At 35.6% G+C, this 25,222-nt stretch overlaps 1 protein-coding gene across 1 annotated transcript in view; it reads right to left on the bottom strand.

Annotated features, from left to right (window-relative positions):
- Positions 1-3,011: 3,011 nt before the first annotated feature.
- Positions 3,012-25,222, bottom strand: part of LOC113175129 (alpha-2-macroglobulin) — a 43,677-nt gene continuing 21,466 nt past the window's right edge. The window contains exons 17-36 of the mRNA XM_077799026.1: positions 24,790-24,886; positions 23,093-23,207; positions 17,210-17,438; positions 16,244-16,370; positions 15,794-15,915; positions 15,287-15,338; positions 12,789-12,872; positions 12,339-12,515; positions 11,933-12,020; positions 11,025-11,181; positions 10,665-10,739; positions 9,825-10,005; positions 7,754-7,977; positions 6,765-6,983; positions 6,479-6,606; positions 5,534-5,624; positions 4,853-4,921; positions 3,795-3,897; positions 3,483-3,524; positions 3,012-3,143 (exon numbers count right to left, since the gene is read on the bottom strand). Coding sequence (XP_077655152.1) covers positions 3,127-3,143; positions 3,483-3,524; positions 3,795-3,897; positions 4,853-4,921; positions 5,534-5,624; positions 6,479-6,606; positions 6,765-6,983; positions 7,754-7,977; positions 9,825-10,005; positions 10,665-10,739; positions 11,025-11,181; positions 11,933-12,020; positions 12,339-12,515; positions 12,789-12,872; positions 15,287-15,338; positions 15,794-15,915; positions 16,244-16,370; positions 17,210-17,438; positions 23,093-23,207; positions 24,790-24,886 — 2,397 coding nt within the window. The 3' untranslated portion in view covers positions 3,012-3,126. The remainder of the gene's footprint in view (positions 3,144-3,482; positions 3,525-3,794; positions 3,898-4,852; positions 4,922-5,533; positions 5,625-6,478; positions 6,607-6,764; positions 6,984-7,753; positions 7,978-9,824; positions 10,006-10,664; positions 10,740-11,024; positions 11,182-11,932; positions 12,021-12,338; positions 12,516-12,788; positions 12,873-15,286; positions 15,339-15,793; positions 15,916-16,243; positions 16,371-17,209; positions 17,439-23,092; positions 23,208-24,789; positions 24,887-25,222) is intronic.

Raw genomic sequence — 25,222 nt, 5'->3', positions numbered from 1 at the left:
CCTGCCTTGTTACAATTTTTAGAGGGAATGCCTTCAATTTTCTCCATTTAGAATGATGTTGGCCTGGAGCTTAGCATAGATAGCATAGATAGCTTTGACACTGTTGGGATATGTTCCTGTTATCCCTAGTTTTTCTAGTGTTTTGAACATGAAGGGGTGCTGTATTTTGTCAAATGTTCACTCCAGTCAGAATGGCACCTATTTTTTTTTTTAAGAGAGAGTGAGAGAGGAGAGAGAGAGAGAGAGAGAGAGAGAGAGAGAGAGAGAGAGAGAATTTTTAATATTTATTTTTTAGTTCTTGGCGGACACAACATCTTTTTTTGTTGGTATGTGGTGCTGAGGATCGAACCCGGGTCGCATGCATACCAGGCGAGCGCGCTACCACTTGAGCCACATTCCCAGCCCCGAGAATGGCACCTATTAAGTATACAGACAACAATAAGTGTTGGTGAGGATATGGGGGGAATGTCCACTCACACATTGCTTGGTTGGACTGCAAAATGGTGCAGCCAATATGGAAAGCAGTGTGGAGATTCTTTGGAAAACTGGGAATGGAACCACCATTTGACTCAGCTACCTCACTCCTTGGTCTACACCCAAAAGATTTAAAAACAGCATACTACAGGGACACAGCCATATCAATGTTTAATGCAGCACAATTCACAAAAGCTTAACTGTGGAACTAACCTAGATGCCGTTCAGTAGATGGATGGATAAAGAAAATGTGGTATATATACACAATGGAATATTATTCAGCATTAAAAGAGAATAAAATCATGGCATTTGCAGGTAAATGGAGTTGGAGAAGATAATGCTAAGTGAAATTAGTCAATCTCCCAAAACCAAATGCTGAATTTTTTTTTTTTTATATAAGGCGGCTAATTCATAGTGAGGTTGGGAGCATGGGAGGATTAGAAGAACTCTAGATAGGGCAAAGGGGTGAGAGGGTAAGGGAGGGGGTATGGGGGTAGGAAAGATGATGGAATGAGATGGACATCATTACCCTAAGTACATGTATGAAGACATGAATTGTGTGAGTTCTCAGGCATCCAGTGAGGAGGTTCATGGAACAAGGTGGAGGAGAGTGTGGCTACAGGGTCACTAATTAAGACCTCTGGAGACCAAGCAGGAAGCAGGTCTGATTTTATTGTGCAGTTACCATGTATATATACTCAGGCATAGCTAAGCAGATTGCAGGCAGCCACCAATACAATTTCTGGCCAGATGTCCTTGCAGTTACCAATGGAAGAGTGGGCCATGGGGGAAGCACAGGGACTGCCACATGCAGCTCACGCCCACTGCTGTGTCTATGGGTGGCCTGCCACTCACACGCCTAGCACGAGGGGAGTGGCCTGCCACTCAGATGTCCTTAATGTATGCCATGTATGCAGTACTCCATGTACTTGTCCCCACAATGAATGGTGTGACTATATTTTGTTTACAATCAAAGATATGAAAAATTGTGCTCTATATGTATAATATGACTTGTAATGCATTCTGATGTCCTAACAAATTAGAATAATTTTTTAATAATTTTTTAAAAATTATGTGCTTAAAACAGCAAGCACTTATCCAACATAGAGGTTTGACACAATGTGACTGAATTCACTTTACTAGGGTTTAGTAAAATATTCACTTTACTAGGGTCTACTTGGACTATGGTTTCTAGCTTCTAGATGCCTGTAGTTATCTTTTAATCTCTTTGGTTGTTGGTAGAACTTAGTTTCTTGCTGTTTAAGAACTGAGGTCACTGCTTTCTTGACATATATTTCCTTTTATCTTTAAGTCAACAACATGTCCAGTCTTTTTTTGTGCGTCAAATCTCTCTGACTTTCCAATTAGTGAATCTCTCTATCTTCTAATGGCTCATGTGATTGCACTGGATTCTCTTGGATAACACACAACATTTTCCCTGTTTAAGATCCAACTGTAAAATTTCTTTTGCCCTGTAGTGTAATATATTCATTGTAAGGAATGAGGGTATAGGGCTTACTACCTACCACAACCATATAAATAAACCATATAAAGGAATCACCAGTGGAATGAGATAAATTCTACTTTTTTATGTTGGCTCAGTCTGGAAACAGAACTAAATATTGCTTGAACTTCAGAGTTCTTTGAAGTTCTTAGGGAATATTACCTACACCTTCTGCCAAACTCAATATTTTCAGTTTAGTGCCAAATGAAAGCTTGGATTCTAGGACTGCCCCTAGAAAGTATCATGCTCTGAATCTCCCTTCTTACCTTCTTTTTCACTCTTTCTGTAAAATTACTGGAAGCTTCTGCTTCTACTTTCATATAATATTTTAGTATTGACTGCAAAGGAAATAAGATATCTTAAAAAAAAAACCATGAGATTTTGGATTTTGGGAGCTCTGATTTTTGTATCTAAACATCTTTGTAGTCAAATACTTTGTATCTGTGCTTTAATCCTGACTCAAAGTTCCAGAAGAAGGCCTAATATAACACTCCTATTTGACTTTGTACCATAACATATATATTCTCTTTTCTGAGAAAACTTGCTTATACATGTATCACTTCAACATTTTTAGTCTGTTGTCCATTATTGAATCTGATACCCAAAGCTGGTCACCCTTAGCAGTTGGCAGATTCTGGTCTAACTTAGGACATATAACCCCCAAGCAGGTCAGGATCTGATTTGTTATGCTGCTTTCCAATATAACCTACCCAATTTTGTATTTTACTTACTTCCTTTTAAAAAGTCTCCTTTAGTCAAGTCTGTCTTTTTATTTTCTCATAAAAATACATCATTGTTTTTTCCTTCAGGCATTTCTATAACCAAACACACTATGAATTCTCCTCATATATAATCCAACGCTTATTTTCTTTCTCCTATGTGAAGCTTACTCAGACCAACATTGCTAAGTTTTTTTTCATATTCTGAACTCACTCAGCCATCGATTGCTGTTAATTTTTGTCTCAGGTTTCTATTTGGAATCATAGAAAAGGGAGAAATGATTATTGAATGAATGAGGAAGCAATGAAAGAAATTGATAAGAAAAAAGGTTTATTTATCAAATCTTTGAAGATGCAAGAAGAGTTTCTTTTCTGTGAAGTCCTGTGAACAGAGACTATATAGCAATGTACTTTTTGTTCACGTAGTTCTCAGGCATTTCCATGATCTGTGATAGTGGAAAGAAAAGGAAATTAAGATAAACTTGGATTTCCATGAAGAGAAAACATTCCTTTCATTAAATTTGAGCATCATAATGCCTAAGGAAACCCAATTAGTAGGAAATGAAATCTATTATATATAATTATCCTATAAGCAGCCTTCTGAGCCATCTGAGATTTGACAGAGTCCTTGGTTCTTCTCAAATGCATGTTTTTCTGCAACAATACACAGTATGAGCAATATAATACCTATGAAGAATATTTAGCCAGAATTTTATGAAGGAAGAGATTTGGGAGACAAACCAGAAAAATTCTGACTTCATTTTGAAGGAGTATGAATCATTTACCTTTGCTGCAAGGAGCACTGTACTCAGCAATTGCAAACTCATCTGAAAAAACAAATATTATATGAAGTCAGTGAAAGAATCTTTGCTGTTGGAAGAACTTCATTGTATCAGAAATGTCAATGTCATTCACTTGATGCACTACTTACTACCTTATATTTTGTATGTATCAAAGACAAAAAGGGGAGAATCAAACTTGGAGACAAAATGAAGTGATAAAAAGAATTTAATGTAATAAATCACCCCTATACATTTTTTAAACCTATGTTTCTGATGAGGAATTTTAATTTCTGTGTGAAAGTTGCCCACACTTACCTGTCTCATAGTAATCATAGACTTTCACTATGGCTGGTTTCAGATCTCTTACTGGAATATCTTGCAGAACTGTGAAGGACAAGCTCAGTGTCTGATTTGACACCTATAAAGCAAAAGAGAGTTAAATGGACTTTCCAGGAAGCTTTCTTTTCTCCTTGGATGAATAAGCATTCATCTGCTTTTTTTGGGGGAAAAAACCCTTTATCAACTAACTGCATACTACAAGATCCTTAAATTGTACAAAAGTCCTTAGACTAGAAGGGAAATTTGCCAAAACATTTCTTAAATAATGAACACAATTTATATAACTTCCATCAGTGCCATCATGTGGCTCTGTGCATGGGGGAAATTCTATATGCTTTTTGTTGGTTAACTGGCTATGTCCTTTTTTTTTTTTTAACTATTCAAAGATTTGGTATAGTTTTGCTTTTCCATTTTGTGGAAGTACTTGTGTAGACTTGAAGAGGTATGTAAATGACATACCACTGCTGGTTTGTTTAAGTTTGTTTTTGCTTTTGTTTTTAATAATGATTTTGCAAAGTGTGATTCCTATCAATATAGGCATGCATAAACTATGTTGCCATACCTATCTATAAAATCACATTGATTTATTGGTGAACTGATTATCATTGGTGAACTGATTATCATTACTTTAATTACTATTGGTTTTTATTATTTTATGATCCAAGTCTAGCTGAGATTGACAGTGTTTTCCCCTTTTATATTGTTGATGGGGATGCTGATATAATAATTGACTAATTGCAATTGGTTACTTCCTTACATTATCCAGTATCTTCAAAATAACTTGTGGACATAATGAAAACATTTTGTAGAAAATCCCTTGCTTATAGGGTTCAAGAAATATTTATATCCAAATATTAGAATAAGCTACTTCTACTCATAATCCCAGGTTTAAATAAAAGAGAAGAAAAACATTCATTGGAGTTCTCAGATTTCTAGATTAGATGTCTACAAAATGCATGAACTTACTTCCAAGACAACATCGTTAGAAGGATTTTTATCTATATTTTTTTCAGCTACACTGGCAGGGCTCTCACCTCATCCAGGTAAATCAAGACATGATTGTTGCTGACTTCAGTCCGGTTCACATGGTTCAGTCTTTTAAGCTGAAGAAAATTAAAATAACACAATGTTAATAAAATAAATGAAACCCCTAGAGGATCCAGAGGGGGGAAAATTCCTATTCCCAATTCCTTCAAATGCTTTTTGTAAGTAAAAACGTGTAGGAAAAATAAAAATTAAAGGTAATTTGGATGAAGAGTTTAATAGTATTATGGCACATGACCCATGGTAAAATTGATTTATCTGAAAGGAACTAAATAGCCTAAACTTGGGAATTACTCCTATTTCATATTGTTTATTTGTGATGGAATTTTTTTGTTTTATTTGACTTAGAGCAATCTCTTCTCTTAACTTCTGTAATATTTATGATAGTTCATGTCAGTCATTTTCATGTTTTTTCATGGGTTCATGTTCATGTGCATTAAGATTCTAAGCTCTGTGCAAGTGGGACCTATGATATTTTTTACCTTAGCCATCATGACTTCTGACAGAATACTCTGCACTTGGTGGGAACTCATACAAACATGCCAAATTGTAATTGTGAGTCTGGAGATAATATAAATCATTGATAGAGGTTGATTTAAAATTGTTTTAATAACAGTATTTTCTTAGTGTAGGGATACATAAAACATTACCTGGGCTTATAATAAACCTACCTTTTTCACTGTTGGCTTCAGGGGGATGAAGCCAGAAACCATCTTTACATCAGCAATGACCATGTTGGAGGCAGGACGACTCCCAGTGTATCTAAGAACCCAGCAAAGGAAGGGATTAGGGTTTTCTATGTTATTAAATTTTCCCGTTTTTCTATGTCATATTAAGTACTCTACCAAGTACACATTAAATCCTCCCAAATATGCCATCCCAATGGTTAGAAAAGTGGTAGTGCATAAGAATTTTTAATAGGACCTTTTATAGCTATAGAGACCAGCCCTACCCCAGAACAGATTGAATCAGAATTTCAAATGTGTGGATTCTGAGGATCTGTGTTTTAAGAAAGCACCACAAGTGATTCTTTGACTGGGGGCCTCTAATCTATGCCAGATGTTTATTACATAAACTTATCTCAATCTTTTCCCAACCAAATTATAATATTCTTACAGACAGATACTTTTTTTGTGAGGCTGGTAGCTATTTAAATGTCTATAAATATATTTCCTTCCCAAATTGATTGTATTGTATGTAACTTGAGATTTATTTATTGCCCATTGGAATTACAACCAAAGATTCACTCTTTTCTCCTATTCAAGCTTTGCAAGAATTCTCTCTTTGCCATAACTATATCAAGTACAACAGGATTTCAGGATATCATTAGATTGAAGGAATTCAGGTCATAGGTAATGTGATATTCTTTTTTTTTAATTGAGGAGAAACATTAACTTTTAAGTAACATTAGACAATAATAGGTCCTAGAGGCAGGGGATGGACAATTTAAACTTCATCACCAAGAAATTCTATTGCATCAATATAAAAGAATACATTACCTTTTAAATAAATGCATTATGAGCACTTACTGTCACAATGTTTAGCTTGATGAGGAGTCCAGGTAAGAAGACTGGTTGTTACTCCCAGAATTAGGTGATATAGTCAAAAAATCTTACCTGATATTCATTGAGATCTGGAAGGTGGTGCGGCTTTGGGGTCCATCACAAGTTTGGGGAAGAGTCAGTACCTCTAAAGCAAATGGGAAGTCTTCCTTGTCTGGGAGAATATTGTATTTCAAGGATGTCTGTGGAATATTAAAGACAGAATCTCTTTTTTCCTCTTATCAGAATTCCCGTCATCTTCCTCAGTTCTGATTTGCCTCCCTGGTTTGCTGAGCTAGGATTTTTGGGTGATAACAGATACTGTGTAAACCCTTGTCCTCCTTTCCCCTGAGAGTCTCACCTGGAGGTAGACACATCCTTCTCCCGTCACTCTTACACTGTATTCCCCAGGCACTGTTGGTAAGGAGACCTGCTGTAGTAACAGGCGGTTGTTGTTGTCCACTTGGAATTTTGAGGAAAATTTCCCTGAAGAATGGATGGTGACCTGTGCAGCTTTCCCAGTCCTAGTAAAAGTAGCTGCTCCATATTTGGACAAAGCATGGAGAGCCACCACTGTGTCCTGAAAGAGGAGTGGGAGAACCCACTTAGATATTGCAATGGTTTGGAAATGGTTTGTCCTTTTGGGTTCACGTGTTGAATGTCTGGTCCTCAGAGTGATGAAATTGAGAGGTGGTGGAATCTTTTAAAAGATGAGGCCTAGTGGGAGGTCCTTAAGTCATTGAGGGCACTGCCCTTGGAAGGGATGAAGGTAGTTCCTATAGGACCCCTTGGTAGTTCTTGTAAGGTGGGTATTATTAAAAAAAAAAAAAAAGAACCCTAGCCCCATCCAGATATATGGCTTCCTTGTTTTGAGATGTTATCTTGTCTTCATGTTTAGATACATGGTTATATAGTTAGACTTAGGAAGTTGGATGGGTAAAAACAATTCCTTATGCGTCTAAGAATGAATGTGTACTAAGAGGCAGATGGGGGCCATGAAATGTGTCAGAGGACCTGAGAATGGAGATTCTCAAGGCAAGATTATTGTATTTAGAGTTCCCGTGAACAGTTGTGAAGGGATTCCTAAAACTGGAGAAGAGTTGGTAGGAGACTTCCCCCTTGTTCTGCTGATGCCACACCACTACTTTAGGGAGGCAGAGTTTTGAAAACAGGAGACTGTGATAGCACAGGGACAGGGTGCCAGAATTCTATGCATTTTCTTTTTAGTGTTCTTTGGTTTATATAATTATCCCTATATACTGACAATCCTTCAAGGTATTTTCATTTTTTTCTCCTGTGTTTGTCTTTTTCTACTTGAAGGTTAATTGAAGATTCTGGCAAATAACCAACCTGGGTGGAGGAGAAGCCACCATGGGAATTCTGTTGCTTTGTGATCCACTTTACAATGGGCACTGCAGAATTCAGGTCCTCTGAGGTCGGGGCCGGCTGGACTGTGAGGAGAGTGAGGAGCACATAGGCCGTCATCTCCACCTCAGCAGAGGGAGCCTGGGGTTGGTACAAAAGTCCCTGTGGTGCCTTGGGTTTCTGAGGCCGTGTCCAGTGGATAGTATCATCTGGGTGGGAGAAATAGATACTCATAAGTGACTAAATATTCATATTTATTTTAAGATGAAAGTATCCAAATTGGAGCTGAAGAGAGGGTTTCTTTCTGATTGTAATATTTCAAACCTCATAGAGACACGTTCCCCTCAATGAAAATATGAACTTGGTGTATTTCAACCAAGTAAAGGCAGCTACTGTTGCCAGAGTCAGAACCTTTTGCCATCTGTACTTTGAAATAGTTACTACAGTTGGGATGGCAGAGCAAGTTCTCTCACTGGTCACGGCTATTTCCTATTTCTGATGTTGTTTAAACCATATCTAGAATATGTCAAGATTTTTGTCAGGCCTGTCCTTAGAGGTTTCTTGTGAGTATCACAGATCACATGAAATAATACAGTTCACACTCATTAGATTTAAAAAGAAAAAAAATTAATCCTTAAAATACTAAAAATTGAACTACTAATGAAATACCACATGGGTGTGAAACATTGGGAGCAGTGGGAGCTGATGTTCACTACTATGGGACGTCGACTGCTCCTTTGGAGCAATTTGGCAATATTCAGAAATGGAGAAAGTGTGTTTAGCTTATGATCAAAGTATAATTTTTGGAAACACATGTACAATGAGATAAACACCTGAATATTTACTGTAGTGTTGTTTGTAACAGCAAAAGGTAACAAAGGATTCATGAGGAGAAACTCAACATATAAATTATAACCTAATTATATATTATAATATATTGTACAGCAGTGAAAAGTAATGAACTAAAGTTACAGGGACATGTGTGGAGATTGACATTAGTATAATGTTGAACTTTAAAAATAAAAGATGAACAAACATAAAATAAGCTACTTAAATGTAATACTGCATATCTAAAGGTGTGAAATGTGAAAATTATAATATTACTTAGGAATATGTAGCAGAAATATAAAGAAATCCATGAAAATTGTAATGAAAAATTCAGGATAATGACAACCTCTGATAGTAGAAGTGGTAACATAGGGATTTTTTTTTCTGCATTGGTAATACTTTATTTCTTATACTGGGAGGGAGTTATATGGGTGTTTCTAAATATTCTTTATGCTTTTCTTGGTATATCTGAAACATTTACCAAATATTAAAGTACACTGCTAAAAGACAAAGGTAGAATACATTTTACTGGCCATTTTAATATCTGCATTTTATTTTCTATTTCTTTAATACCTCATATAGACCACAGTATATGTAGAAGAATTTTGTGAATATGAATAGATTGGTCAACATTATTGGTATTGTGAAATCAGATTAAAATATCAGAATTTGTTCATGGGGCAAGTCCATGACTCTTTCCTTATGTTTAAGATGATATGATGGCATTGTGTAAGGGTTGGGTATAAGGAACTGATATCTTTGTAATAATAGCTAGTACTTTTAAAGAATTCTCTTGGCCATATATTCTACTAGTGTTTTCCATGTATTCATTTATTTACTACAACAATCTTATGAGATAAATTATATTATTAGCCTCATTCTACTGAGGAAGGAACTGAAACAGACAAGTTGCTGACTTGCCCATGATCACATACATAAGATACTTTGAAGCTAGTCTCCAGAGGCCAAACTTCTCACTACTAAATCTATCATCTCTTATATTTTGATGTCTGTTTTTATTAAGGTATCCTGAATCTTATAAAAATATGATGTGGAATATATATAAATATGATGTGAAATACATATATGTATATATATATATATATTATATTTATATATAGTATAGATAAAAGAAGAGGGGGTAAGAGGCAGGAGTAGGGAAGTTTTGTAATGTAGTTCTTGATACAGAGAATGTGGGATGAAAGAAAGATATCAGGTGTTCTCTCACCTTCTTTTACTGCTTCCTCATCAAGTGAGTTCAATATTTCTTTCCTCTTGTCCTGGTTACCTGCCAGGGCAAATGCATAGGCCAACAGTGCCTTGGTGTAGACATGGGTGCCATGGGCTCCTTCCTTTGCTGACTTCCAGGCTGAATCCAGGCAAAACAAGGCATTGCGGACAACAGGATGCTGTGATAGGAGAACAAAAAGTAAAACTAAGCTGTGTGAACAGGGGTGCCAGCATTCCCAGGTTATCACACAGTTTATGACACAGGAGATAAAGAAGTTTTTTGAATACATTTGTTCATCTGTTCCTCATTCTAATGGATATTGAAAGAATAGATTTTGCTCTGCCATTCTCATACACACACATATACACATATACATTTTTTTGTGGTACTGAGGATTGAACTCAGGGTGTTTGACCACTGAACTACAGCCCCAAGACTTAAAAACTGTTTTGTTTTGAGACAGGGTCTTGCTGATTTGCCTAGCCTGTCCTGAAACTTATGATCCTCCTGCCTCCACTCCTAAGTAGCTGGGATTACAGGCATGTGTGACTGTGCCAGGGTGCTATTCTTACCTATGCAAGCCCAGAAACATAGACCATATCTTTAGGATTCTCCGGAGAAAAATCCTAAAGGGGAATATAGCCCAGAGGCATGACTGGGAAAGTACAAGTCTGTCTTAATAGATAGGCCAAATTCTCTATTGGTCTGGAAGTCATTGACACTGCTTAGATGAAAGGCTGACAGTTGGGTTTCGGTAGGTTAGTGTTTCAGAGAGCAGGTAAGGGGTTTTGTTGCATGCATAACTACTCTTTACCAGGGAAATGAGGTGGTACCTACAGTGACTGAGAGTGGAATCTCCAGAAGGGCTATGGTGATATAGGCAGAGAGGGTGACTTCATCTTCTATTCCTCCCTGTGAATATGGAAAAGGAAAAGACTTGAATAATTTAACTTTTCAGAATCTCATTGAACAGATTTTTCTATTGAGCTGTGTCATAGAATTTATTTTTATTCATATCCATCCCCAATGACCTAAAGTATCACAAAAATTCTAAGTTCCATTCCCTCTTTCTTGGTGTTATCCAGGTTTTATTTTCCTTGGATGACTTCTGTCAGGAATTTCTACATTGTCACTTCTTTTCTTCACCCTTATAGATATCCTAATGGACACATCAAAACTAGCCCTGGAATGATTCACCTTTATGGCATTGTTGAGCAGTGACCCAGAGCTCCTGAAGCAGCCATTGTCCTTCTGCTTCTGGGAGAGCCAGGTGAGGGCTTGGGTAATGTGTGTTTCATCAATGAAGATATATTTTCGAGCCTGGGCAAAAGTCTTCAGTACAAAGGCTGTGAGCCTGTGGGGGAGCAAGTGATGATGATGTTATATTGTCAGAAGGATTTTATAACCACATACCAGCAATAGGCTTCCTATGACACTTCTCTACATAAAGAGTAACATAACAGGAATTTTTGTGTACTTAGAATTCCTCTCTCCTTTAGTCTCCTTGTATATGTAGGTCTCATTTTTTTCCTATAGGTCTGGTATTTGCCACAGGAAGTCTAAGCATTTCTAACTTATTTTTCTTAGTTATTTCAGGAGGAAAGGTTTTAGATCTCTCTTTTCTTCAGAGATTTTCTTCTATACCTGACAGAATCTTCTATAATCAGCTTTTTTATGTAATAACTTTTAACTGGTTTTTGCCTGAGGGATTTAAAGGATAATGTCTCATATCACAGTCTCCTTAATTATTTTCTCCTTTTAGTGATATTTTTCTCAGTCAAGACAAGCATGATCTAAGAAAACAATAAAAATTGAGTTAACATGGTTTATCTGGAAGTAATATGTTCACTGACAATGTCATTTAAAAACTCATGGTTATGGGAGCCAATTTAGAAAAAAACACTATGTATATTATCAACAGGGTAAATTTGGGGAACAAATCTAACACATTGTATGTAAACATCAGATTTTTGGCTTGTTACTTTGCTAATTTTTCTGTATTTATCTAGCTAGTATATGTCTAGGGTTTCTGTGAATACAAATGTGGCAATATATGAAAAAATTTGGCACAGAAATGAGAGCTCATAAAATTGCCCTTCACTTACCAGGTGTTGCCCTGGTTCCTGCCATATTTCTCCCCAAAGGTGCTATAAGAGCCATCATGGTGCTTGTAGTTTAACTGTCTTTGGTAACCTGGAATGGAAGGTTAGTGAAACAATATGGCAGATAAATGTGTATTCACAGGCTAGAGATATTATTAAAATGCTTTGGCCTCTCTTGTGCCTTTTGTTGAATATTTCTGTCATACTTTAGAAGGTTTTGAGTGCTAAAAATTTTATTGGAGATTGGACAGTTTACGTGAAATTAACCATCAGAGTATTCATACCATAGTAGCAAACATGGTAGGATAAACTGATGTATAATACATAGCATTGATAATTAATTCAAGCGTACTGGGAAATACATTGAAATAATATTGTCAGCTTTCCACTCACTCATTCAGTAACTTACCATTGTTGAGATAGCCAATGGCTTTGGATTTGATCTCTGGAGTCAGCTGCTGTGTTTCATTTAGATAATCCAGAACATAGATGTTAGGAGCAAAGAGAACCATATTCTGTTCTCCACAACCATAAGGCATCTGGAGGAGATTCTGTGTGTTTTGCATTGCAGAGCCCAATATATCTCCTATGAAATGGGAGAGAGGGAAGTCATAAAGTTTAGAGATTATACTCTATCTGAAGTATTAAAAGGAAAACAGTAATTAGCTGTGCTTGAAAATAATTAGGATTTTTAGGAAGGTGTATTTCATAGAAGTATGATCAGAAGCAATAAACAAACCCAAAGAGGGAAAGAAGAAAAACATTAAAATTATATCTGTTAATTTAAATAAATATTTATGGAAAAGAAATATAGTAGAAGCTGTTAATATCCAAGTTCACTTAGGGACTGGAAACTCACCCAAGACTGAGAAAGAGGCTCGGGCAGATTCCTCTACTACATTTGGTGGCAACTTCAGGGATAATTGTTCAGATTTCCCAGGGCCTAAGGGAAGAAACAAATCAGTCATAGGGAAACTATTTCTGCAATATATGTTTCTGAAGATGCGATATATATATTTTATGATCCCTCAGTTAAAACTATGACTTACTCCTAAATTATTCCTGAAAAGTTGGTCTTCTTTTTTGTAGAACAGTTTTCTTTAACATCTTATACATGGCTATTGGGATTCTAAGATATTCTGAATTTCATCCCTGAACACATTTTTTTCCCCTGTATGCAGAGTTTCATTTCAAAACAGATTGATAAGACCCTTGTAATGTTGTGGTTCAGTTGCGTTCATCCTATGGCTATGATAAGATCATCTATTTTTCTTTTTGGCTGCCTTCACCCTCCTTAATCAATAATGCATTGTATAAGGAAAAAAATCCCCCAACAAAACCTGTATATATACATAAGCAAAGGAAAATTCCCCCAAAGCACTCAAATTCTACAATAATCTTATATTCTTTCTTCAATTTTCACCTTAATGATTTTAGTATTTTTATGAAGACCTAAAAATGGGTATGAGGAGATGAAGATGAATAGCATTTGACTTCTTGAAAATAAAATAATTACTAAAGATGGATATATGTTTCCTGTTTATATGTTGGTGGATTATGTGAAGATGAAAATGAGAGAAGTGTAGTATTTGCTTTCATATTGCATCCCTTATCATAAAGTTAATATTGAAAATTTTGTAAGTCAACAAACATCATTAGCAAACTGAAAAGAAAAATAACCAAGAGCAGGACAACATTTTGACTCATTTAAAATTAAATAATTGCTAGTGATGAACATATATCTAATGCTGTTTTTAATCTTGGTGAAGTACAAGAAGAAGAAAATTAGAGAAGTGTGGTATATATCTTCTCTTATTCATAATATTTAAGGCGTATATAAGAAATAAGATATCATAAGAAAAATTTTAAAAATAGCCACATAAACGAAAATATATGCAATATAGTCAGCTGATAAAAAATCCAGTGTCATGCAAGTAAGGCTAAAACATTAAAATATTCAAAACACAAATGGTCAAGTGATATAAAGGCAATTTATAAACATGCAAAAATAAGCTTATGTTCACTTGTGATTAGGGAAATATAATTTAAAACCACAACAAAATATTTTTAATACAACTTTTTTTGCAAAAAGTTGGTAATTAATGATTAAGTATACATTATGGAAATGTATACTGTTGGAAGTATAAATGTAAACTAAAGAAGGGATTTCTTTAGTTCCATTAAAACTAAGACTATAGCATATGTCCACCTTTTCCATAGAAAGTTGAACTAGCAGATATCTGGAGACAAGAACATCTTTTTGAAACCTCTGATACTTGGAAATAAGTCTGAGAAAACTGTGTGGTCCACAGAGTTGAATTAAAACCAAATTAGAAGGATAAGAAGAATTATCTCACTTTAACCACATCAACTCTCTCCTCCAGGTAGATACAATACTAGAGGAGAAGTTTTCCCTGGGTCCATGGTTTCTACAGGAGGAAAAGAATCAGAGGCAGTTATCCAGCTGCCTTGGCATTCCAAGATGCTTTCCAGGGAGCCCACTCTGGCTTCACCTCCCTGGGAATCCAGGGGATAATATTACAGCTGGACCACATGAGTCAGGCAGAAATTAAAAAAAAAAAAAAAAAAGAGAACTCATGGTGAAAAGCATATGGATCTTGGTGCCATGTATGTGTTTCTGTACCAAAAGCTTTTTATGCGACAGCACTACCCACGCCAGACAGAGGTATTACAAGAAAAGAAAATTATAAGCCAGTATCTTTTATGAACATAGATGTAACAATCCTCAAAAATCTACTAGCAAATTGAATTCAACAACTCATTAACAGTATCATTTGCCATGATCAAGTGTGATTTATCTCTAAGTATATTTTAACAAAAACAAATCAATAAATGTTACATATCACTTTAATAAAAGGGAGAACAAACACATGATCATTTCATTGGATGAAGTAAAAGCTTTGACAAAATTCAACATCCTTTCATGAAAAAACTCTCATCAGATTAAGTACAGCAGGAATATACTTCAGTAAAATAAAGGCAATGTGCCATAATCAGCAAGGCCAGACTTGTGGTTGCAGCAAAGGGCGATGGAGGATTAGAAAATAAAAGACTCACACATGCAGAGTTTGAAATAAAGCTGGGATCAGGTGGAGTGCTGCCCTCTGATGGAGAGGCAGATCTAAAAAGTTATGCCCGCAATCTTTATATATATCTCAGTATCAGGTTAAAGACTATGCAAGCATTAATCTTTGTACTTAGGAAAGTTACAGAATTAGAAACTTTATCAGGTCTTACCTCACAGTGAAAGGGACAAAATATACAAAAATTCTTTGGACTTCAAACATTATACAAGCTGTATTTAGTGCTATTTTAATCAAAATAGTTGACTCTTACCTGAGGGACAAAGGAGTGAGTTGAATGTTACTTCCTTCTCTAGTCCTTCAGGCTTTAGGGAAAAGAAAAAGAAGTTAGAGATAATCATAAACTGACTCTCAGGGCATGCGTACTGATAAACAACAGAATTTTGAATACTAAAGAGAAGGATTTGAACTGCATTATATTATCAAGTTAAATATAAGCATTATGAAGGAGACATGTTGATAGATGACAGCATGAGGGAAAAATACAGAAAACATGTCATGAGAGAGACAGACAGATTAGAAAGACAGACACACACACACACACATACATGAGACAGAGACTGAGATGGGGATGATAGGTAGATAGGAATAGAGAAGAAAAATTTTAAGAAACCATCATATATTATTATTATAATTATTAATTATATCCAAATATGTGTAGTATGAATGTTATTATGGACTATATATTATCCATCTCTTCTTCCCTAACCTGATTCAGTGCTGTTTTTGTAGGACTTACCAAATGGACAGGTTCACTTACTTCAACCAACAGTAGCTTGATGATTGTGTCTTTCTTTCCATGTTTAGGGACCATAGCCACTTCACTCCCACAGAGCTCCTGAGACTCCAGTGCTTCTGCACTCACAGTGAAATTCACATTTCCTAAAAAAGCAAAAACAAAAAAGCAGTAGAGATAAGTACCATCTTTCTTTTTTCCTCTGTGCTTCTGATTTCAAGATTTATAAATGTTTAATGCTCCGTAGGCTTATATTTCATAAAAACATAAGAGCAGAAATCAAGCAACATAACCTAGAGGCCTCTGATACTGAGAATATAAGGTGGAGATGGAGGTGAGGAAGTGAGGGTATTCTTCTAGGAATCCTAGAATTACAGACCTCCTACCATCTGGAGGTCTTGGCTTGAGGAAAGTAACACTGAGGCACACAATCCTTGAGTAGAGAATTAGAGACTCCAGGAGTCTGTTCCTCACCTAATGACTTTGGAGTTACTTCCCAGGACACAGTGTGCCGCCCATCACCACAGATGCAATGAGACCCTTGCCCCTTTTCCACTGGGACAGCTAGGAATGTGGGGGAGGTTTCCAGCTGTATGCGGACCTGAAACCACACAACAGACAAAAAGTTTATAAGTAGGAGACCAGAAGGGTAATGGTATTGAAATAAAGGATATTGAGGGAATGGTTAGGTGTTGGGGTACTTAGGCTTAATGATTTTATCAGTGAGCACTGAATAACTTTAGAACCTGAGTCAACTTAATCTTAGTAATGTTGGTTGATCTTAGTATTCTAGGGGAGCCTCTTCTTCCAGATGGTGGGACCAAAGGTGAGGCAAGGTAATGCTGGCTCCTTGCCTGTGTGAGCTCTGCTTCTGTGATCTGGAAGCTTGGTCATTTTTCTAAGCTCTCCCAGCAGAGTTTACAAGTCTATAAATAGTTATGGTTTCAGCACAGGTAATGTGCTCACAAAGAACTTTTAAAATGAGGTTGAGCATAATGAATAAAGTTAACTATGAAGGAATGTAGAAGGTGAATCTTAGAAAATCTGACATGAGCAGGAATAGCATTGGTATTTGTTGTCTATGTCAGAAATCTGCATTCCCCCCCCCCAAGTGTTGGAAATAGAATTCAGAACTTTGTACATGGTAGCAAGTACTTGACCACTGAGCTATACTTCAGCCCACCTCAAAATCATTATATTGCCCAAACTATCTAACTTTAAAGGGTTATAATAAGGGTTAGAAACTTGTTTTTGCAATTCAGTACTTAGAGATAATAGCAATTATAATATATATATATATAAGATATGAATATCTCTCTGATGGTATTCACTTTCTGTTGATCACATCTTGTATAAAAGAATTTGTCACTATTCCTAGAAATGCAATTTTTAATTTACTTGACTGTTGCCTTATATTCAATTTAGAAAAGACATCCTTACCCGGATGCATTTGGGAAGGTAGTTCAACACAGTGGCCTTGAGCGTGAAGGCCTCTCCACGGACCACAGAGTAGGGCATTGTGAGCTCCACAAAGAAGGGCTGGAAGACTCGGAGAGAGGCAGTGGGAGAGAGACCAAGCCCAGTGTCATTGGACAGGCAGAGGGCCCCTGCCTTCCACTCAGTGATGGTGTCAGGGACAGTTTCTCCTACTTCAGCTACACCCGATGAGCTGGGAGGAAGGTAATGTGAAGAACAGGAAATAAGTGAAATAAATTCTTCAAGGAAGAGAGGTCTTATAAAATGATTCTGTTATCATGATTTGAATGCACTTAATAGAAATACCAATAATGAAGAGCATAATTCAGACCACGCATTGAAAAATATAAGGCTTTTCTTCCAACCCTGTTTTTTTCAAGGCTTGTCTCTATCAGAACCTCCTATAGATATATCATTGTAGTATACTTTTTATAGACAATATAATTATAGATTAAATAAGTAATTGGAAAGTATCGTTAAATTTTTTTCTATAAAATGCAGGTTCAGCACGGGCAGATTTATCATTTTTTATTTCTGCTATTACTGTGCCTATTTGGCCTGATTTTGTACTTAACCTAAGATTGCTGACCAATAAAAGATCTCATAATTGTTAATCCACTCAATGCTTGGTTATATTTAGAACCATTCCTCTTTTTCTGTAAATCCTAGAATTAAATTTTTGTAAAATTTCTTAGTTTCGATTTAATTATACTAGTGATACTTTATGACATAGTATGTTAAACCTCTCCTGAAAACAGCAATAAGCTTAAAAGTGCTTGGATTTTGAAAAGTTAGCTGAAAGTTCCTACTTCTCCCTGAAATGGGTCTATCTACATGCTTTCCCAGTTATTCCTGAGGGTTGGGTTTCTAATTGGCCTTGTTTGGGAGAGAAGGGACAGGTTAATAGTAGACTTCTGGAGTACAGAATTAGAGTGTGGGCACTTCCCATGCCTTCCACTCCTGGCTTGCTTCAGTGATAAAACTGGGTCTCCAGCTTCTTCCTGGAAGAAATTGTTCAACACATCAAGCACCCCAACTTTTATAGCTCCTATCCAAGTGTCTGGCTCCTAAATCATCTACCTCTAGATGATTCTAGGATTGGATGGTGCTTTCATTCTCAAGTACTCTGAAACCACAGAGAACAAAAAAGTGGTTTTAAATGGGGTACATGAGCACTTTCAGCAGCTCTCTCCTAGGGCTCAGTGCAAAGAGAACAGGTAAAAACTTTTCAGCACCCAGCTTTTCCCTGGAGAAGGCTTGACTACATACTTAATGCCTCAACTTTCCCAGATGCTCTCTGTGGATCAGGCCTTCAATTAGCCTGCATTTAGTAGCCGAAGGATCAGGCAGTCAGTCTGTCTCTAGGGACATGAATGAGTATGTGGTTCCTTCCAATAACTCTTCTGATTGGCTGGCTCCCAAGATAAAGCTAAGTGTCCAGCTAACTTGCCTGTCTCAGGGAGCAAAAAATAAAGAACAAAGCATTAAGTTGAATGTATGTGTAGTATGAATAAGAATGGAAGCATTTGTCACAGATCCTCTTCCCAGCTTTGAATAGAGTGAATGAAAGATCTATTCTAACTCCCAGCTTCTCCTTGAGGATCAATGTAATTAAAGTATCTACCTAATATGCTAACTTTTTCTGCTGCAGTTCAAGAAATTAGCTTCTGTCTTGCTAATCTCAAGACATTGACAGACTTTGTTATACTTTAATCTCCTTGGGTCCATTAAGAATAAGACAATATGGATAAATACAAACATTTAAGAGGCACCTAGAATATCTGGTTGGGCTTATTAGTGAGGTCCTTCTGCTACATGAGGCCACTTTGACAAAAGTGAGGTATGGTTGCTTTTCCTAATACAGAGAAACCAATATAGAGGGTCAGTGAAAAGGAAGAATCAGGAAAAATTTCAAACAAAAGAAAAAGATGAATCTCTAGAAAGTGACTTTAATGAAATAGAGGCAGATGATACACTCAACAGAGAATTTTAAAGAATAGTCATAAAGCTATTAATTGAGATTGGAAGATAAATGCATGAACAAAGTAAGAATTCCAACAAAGAAAAATATAAAAACTACTAAGTAGAAATCTTAGATCTGAAGAATACAATAATTGAACTTAAAAATTAATTAGAGGGCTTCAACATCAGACTGTATCAAATAAAAAAAAGGACTTCACGCAAACTTGAAGTCAGGTCTTGTGAAATCATTTGATCTGAGGAGCAAAAAGAAAGAATGAAAAGATAGTTTAAGGGAGTTGTGGGACACCATCAAGAAGAATAATGTATACATTACTGGAATCTCAAGAGAAGAAATGAGAAAGTGATAGAAAGTTCAACAAATATATGAAAAAAATGCTCATCATCTCTAGAAATCAGAGAAATGCAAATCAAAACTATTCTAAGATATCATCTCACTCCAGTCAGAATGGCAGCTATTATGCATACAAAAAACAATAAGTGTTGGCGAGGATGTCGGGGAAAAGGTATACGCTGCTGGTGGGACTGCAAATTGGTACAGCCAATATGGAAAGCAGTATGGAGATTCTTTGGAAATATGGGAATGGAACCACCATTTGACCCAGCTATCCTTCTCCTTGGACTATACCAAAAGGACTTAAAAACAGCATACTACAGGGACGTAGCCACATCAATATTTATAGCAGCACAATTAATAATAGCTACATTGTGGAACCAACCTAGATGCCCTTCAGTAGATGAATGGATAAAAAAAGTGTGGCATATATACACAATGGAATTTTATTTAGTATTAAAAGGGAATAAAATCATGGCATTTGAATGGATGGTGTTGGAGAAGATAATGCTAAGTGAAGTTAGACAATCCCAAAAAACAAATGCCGAATGTTTTCTCTGATATAAGGAGGCTGACTCATAGTGGGGTGTGTGGGTGGGGGGTGCATGGGAGGATTAGATGAATTCTAGATAGGGAAGGGGGTAGGAGAGAAAGGGAGGGGGGCAGGGGATTGGCGAGGATGGTGGAATGTGATCGACATCATTATCCAAAGTACATATATGAAGACTCGAATTGGGTGTCAACATACTTTATATATAAACAGAGATATGAAAAATTATGGTATATATGTGTAATAAGAATTGCAATGCAAAAAAAGAGAAAAAACAAAGTACATGTATAAAGGCATGAATTGGCATGAACATATTCTATATACAAAGATATGAAAAATTGTACTCTATATGTGTAATGAGAACTGTAATGCATTCTGCTGTTGTGTATTTAAAAATAAAATCAATTTTAAAAAAAGAAGTAAATAGAAAACTGGATATAAGAGATCTGGAGAACACCAAATAAAATGAATCCAGAAATCCACACTGATACACATTATAAAATTGACAAAATTTGGATAAAAATATTTTTGAAAGGAACAAGAAAATTTCATTTGTTACATAGAAGGGACTTTCTATAAGACTATTAGGATTTCTAGCAGAAACTTGGATGTCCAGAAATAAGTGCAGTCTTTTAATAAATCTTTGCATGTATATTGCTTTTGACATGTCCTGAAATTGTTTTTAGTGCTGTAAGTCAAGAACCTACCCTGATTGAGTGGAGGTTCCACTGCTCACTTGGAGAGACCTATCCAGGGACACTTCTAACCAAGGGATATATAGGTTCACTATAATCTTTATCAAAATTACAATTGCATTTTTTTCATAGAAGTAGAAAAGTAATTCTAAGATTTGTATACAACTGCAAAAGATCCTGAATAGCAAAAAGCAATTCTAAAGTAGAAAAAGTGAGACACACACACACATACACACAAATATTAAATAAAAAAGAAAGTAATTTGTGGATTACTGGATAATTTGTGGATTAATTCTGGATATGTTTGGTGAAATAAGCCAGGCATAAAATGATCTCACTCATGTGAAATATAAAAAGTTGATTTTATAGGAAAAAAGAGTAAAATAATGGTTACTAGAGATTAGAAACGGTGGTGGGTAGAGATGACTGGTGCTCATTTTCTAACCTCTACCTAAGGAGTTAGTTTTAGTATTCTATAGCATAATAATTTATAATTGCAGTCTACAACAGTACATGATGGGTTTCAAAAAAATTAGAAGAGTCCAAAATTTGCCAACACATAGAAAGGATAAATTTATCTCAGGAGGTGTAAATACTATCATGGTTTGATCATCACACATTGTATACATATATCAAATCATTGTACTATATTTCATAAATATGTAAACATATTGTGTATTAAAAAAAGAAAAAGTTGGAGGAATCACGCTTCCTGATTTCAAGCTATATTACAAAGTCATAATAATAAATAGTATGATTCTGGCATGAAATAAGATGTATAGAATAAGGAAAAGGACAATAGCACAGAAATAAACTCAAGCATATATGATTAACTAATTTTCAATAGGCCTCCAAGAAGAAACAATGGAAAAGGAAAGTCTCTTTAATAAATGATACTGGAAAAACTGGAGAGAGTGTGCATGCACAAGAGTGCAATTGGGTCTTTATCTGATCGTAAACAAAAATCATGTCAAAATTGATTAAAGATCTGAAAGTAAGATCTGAAACTATAAAATTCATGTAAAAACATAGAGAAAATCTTGGCATTGGTCTAGGCAGTGAATTTTTGAATATGACACCAAGAGCACAGCCAACAGAGGCAAAAATAGACAAATGGGATTATGTAAACTAGAAAGCCTTTCACAGCAAAGGAAAGAGTTAACAAAATGAAAAATCAGCCCATGGATTAAGAAAATAAGTGTGAACCATATATATGATAAAGGATTAATATTGAAAATGTATAAAGAACTCACACAGCTCAAAAGCAAAACTCCAATGATCAGAAAATTGGCAAGTTATTAGATAGACTTTTTTTTTTTTCAAAGAAGACAGAATAGCTTAGAGACCTAAGAAAAAGTTCTTAACATTACTAAACACCAGGGGAAAACATATTAAAACCACAAGAAGTTATCACCTCACATCTATTATCACCTCACACCTGTTAGGATGACTTATCAAAAAGATAAGAGATTAAAAAGTTGGGGAGGACATAAAGAAAGGGAATCTTTGTGTGCTATTAGAGGAACTGTAAGTTAGCACAATCATTATGCAAAGCAGTATGGAGTTTACACACACACAACACCCCAACTATATGATCTTGAAATTCCTCTTCAAGGTATCTACTCAAAGGAATTGAAATCATCACCTCATAGAGATACATGTGCCCCTATGTTTATTACAGTGTTATTCATAATAGCTGAGATTTGAAAACAACCAGAATGTCTGTTGATGAATGAGTGGATAAAGAAATTGTGGTACATATATAAAATGAAGTATTTTTCAGTCTTAAGAAAAGGGTCATACTGCCTGCCACTTGTGACAATCTGGATGAACCTTGAGGTCATGATGCTAAATGAAGTAAGACACAAAAACAACTGTATGGAGAATTTAAGAGAGTTGAATACATAGAAACAGACTATAGAATGGTGATTAATGCAGGGGTGAGTAAGGAGAGACAAGTGAGTGGGTACAACATCACAGTTATGTAGGAGGAATAAATTAAGAGATCTAATTGGCAGCATGAAGACCATGGTTGAAGGCAATATATTATATACTGGAAATTTGCCAAGAGAATAGATTTTAGATTCTCTTATCCCCACCCCCAAGGCAACAACAAGAAATGATGTGTTAATTTACTTGACTGTCATAATAATTTCGCTATGCATGTATATATCAAAACATCATGTTGTACACTTAAAAATATTTACAATAAAAAGAGGAATTAGCCCAGAAGTAAAAATTGTAAGGAATCTATATTGTTGCATTTACAGATAAAGGAAGTTACTTACTCTACCACCACCAAGTCCCAGATCCATGTCTCAGGGAAGTACTTTCTTACAGTCTCTTTGTGAGATACTGGCTCATCTATCTCCTGAATTTGGCTTCTGTAAAGTGCAACTGGTGCTATGGTGGTGAGAGAAAAGACAATAAATGTAAAGGTAAAGCTTCTGAGAGATTGTAATAAGTGCTACTGAATAAATAGGGTCATAAAATAAAGAGGAACCCGGAGGAGACACTTACATAGTTAGGGGAAATTTGTTTGAGGTGATATTTTAGTCAAATATGAAGTATTAGAATAAATTGAGCTAGAGGAAGAGAATCACAGAGAACACAGTGACCTTGGTAGAAAGCCTTGAATTGTTCTGGAGCAGAAAGACTCTGCGGAGTCCTATGAGACTACTACCCATTGTGCTAAGTGGAGACCTATGGCACAGGAGGCGGCCAGGAGGCCAAACTGCCATTGGTGTGTTCCTCTGTGAAGCAAAGAAAAATTGTAGGGCTGGGGGTATGGCTCAGCGGTTGAGGGCTCGCCTGGCATGTGCGAGGCCCTGGGTTCGATCCTCAGCACCACGTAAAAATAAAATAAAAGTATTGTGTCCAACTACAACTAAATAAACAAAATACTTTTAAAAAATTGTAATAGATATAGAGTTTTGAGAAATAGTTGATAAGTATGAAAGCGTCAGGATAAAAAGGCTTTTTATTTCATTGTATGTAAGCAGGTCAGAGTTAGGTACAAGTACAAGTAAATATTTAGTAGCCAGGTTTTTTTTTTGTTTTTTTTTTTTGCTTTTGTACTGTGGGCACATAACCACTAAGCCACATCCCCAGCTCTTTTTATTTATTTTACTTTAAGACAAGGCCTAGCTAAGTTGCTGAGGCTGTCTTTGAACTCATGATCTTTCTGCCTCAGCCTCCCCAGACGCTGGTATTACAGGTGTGAACCACCACACCTGGCTAACAGCCAGTTCTTTGCAGAAAATTTGCATAAGTATACTTGTACTTACACAATTTTAGTATAAATCTTACTGATAAGGATTATATAATTTATAAATAATACAATCTTTAAATTCCACAAAGAAAATTGATTCAGTATTTTTGAAAGTCAAAGTATTTTTGACTTTCTTTTTTATGTCCTAAACTTATCTTCAACCTTATTTTTACAATATAAGATTACAAATAAATCCTTGATTATTATTACTGATTCACCAACGAAATAGCTTACATCATTGATGAATGTGTGTTTCCACATGAACATTGGCTGATGTTTTGGGAAAGCTGAAGAGCTTCTTTACTTGACTGATGAGAATATAGTCTTGTGAGCATTTCTATTTCTGTTTACATTGATCTTATGCCTGGAAACTTTCTCTTCCCTTTCAACCCCAAACATCTCCATTTACCAGAAGCAGATTCTTCATGAAAGACTTCCTTAATCAGAGCTAATCTTGCCTTTATTTTGCATATCTATACCTGTCTTATAGCATTTTACATAGTCTTCCTTGTGTTCCTTTCAGATTTGCATTTGTGGGAGATCTGAGATAATCTCATTTGGGCTTGTGTTGTTATGTAACCTTGGGCAAAAACTATAGTATATCTGAATCACAAGTTCTTTTTTCTTTTTTTTTAATGTTTATCACATATTGTCTTAGAAACAATACTTTTATTGGATTTAATACTTTAGGCAGTAAATCATTTAATTTTTTACCGTCATATGCTGAAATTCTCGATTGATATTCTACAGTCTGTGTACATACTTTTGGTTTATGAATCTTTGAGTTTGTGAATACTCTTAAGCCCATATCCTATAAAGAAAATGATCACCTGATTAGTACATAACACACACATATATATTGAATTCAACAAATAGTACAAGTAGCTTAATATTAAAATTTTAATGGTCATATTTGTAGAAGGAATATTAGTATACTTATAATTTCATTTTGTATTAAACAGTAATTATTTTATATAAAGTAAATTTATAAATATCACAAAGCATGAGCTAGGTTGTGGCTCAGTGGTAGAAATGTTTGCCTTGCATATGTGAGGCACTGGGTTCAATCCTCAGCACCATATAAAAATAAATAAAACAAATGAATTGTGTCCATATACATCTAAAAAATTAAAAAAGCAATGAACTT

Source organism: Urocitellus parryii, chromosome 5 (assembly GCF_045843805.1).
Source record: "Urocitellus parryii isolate mUroPar1 chromosome 5, mUroPar1.hap1, whole genome shotgun sequence".
Taxonomy (NCBI): Eukaryota; Metazoa; Chordata; class Mammalia; order Rodentia; family Sciuridae; genus Urocitellus; species Urocitellus parryii.
The sequence above is the reverse complement of the archived record's forward strand: the minus strand, read 5'-3'. Positions and strand labels throughout refer to the sequence as shown.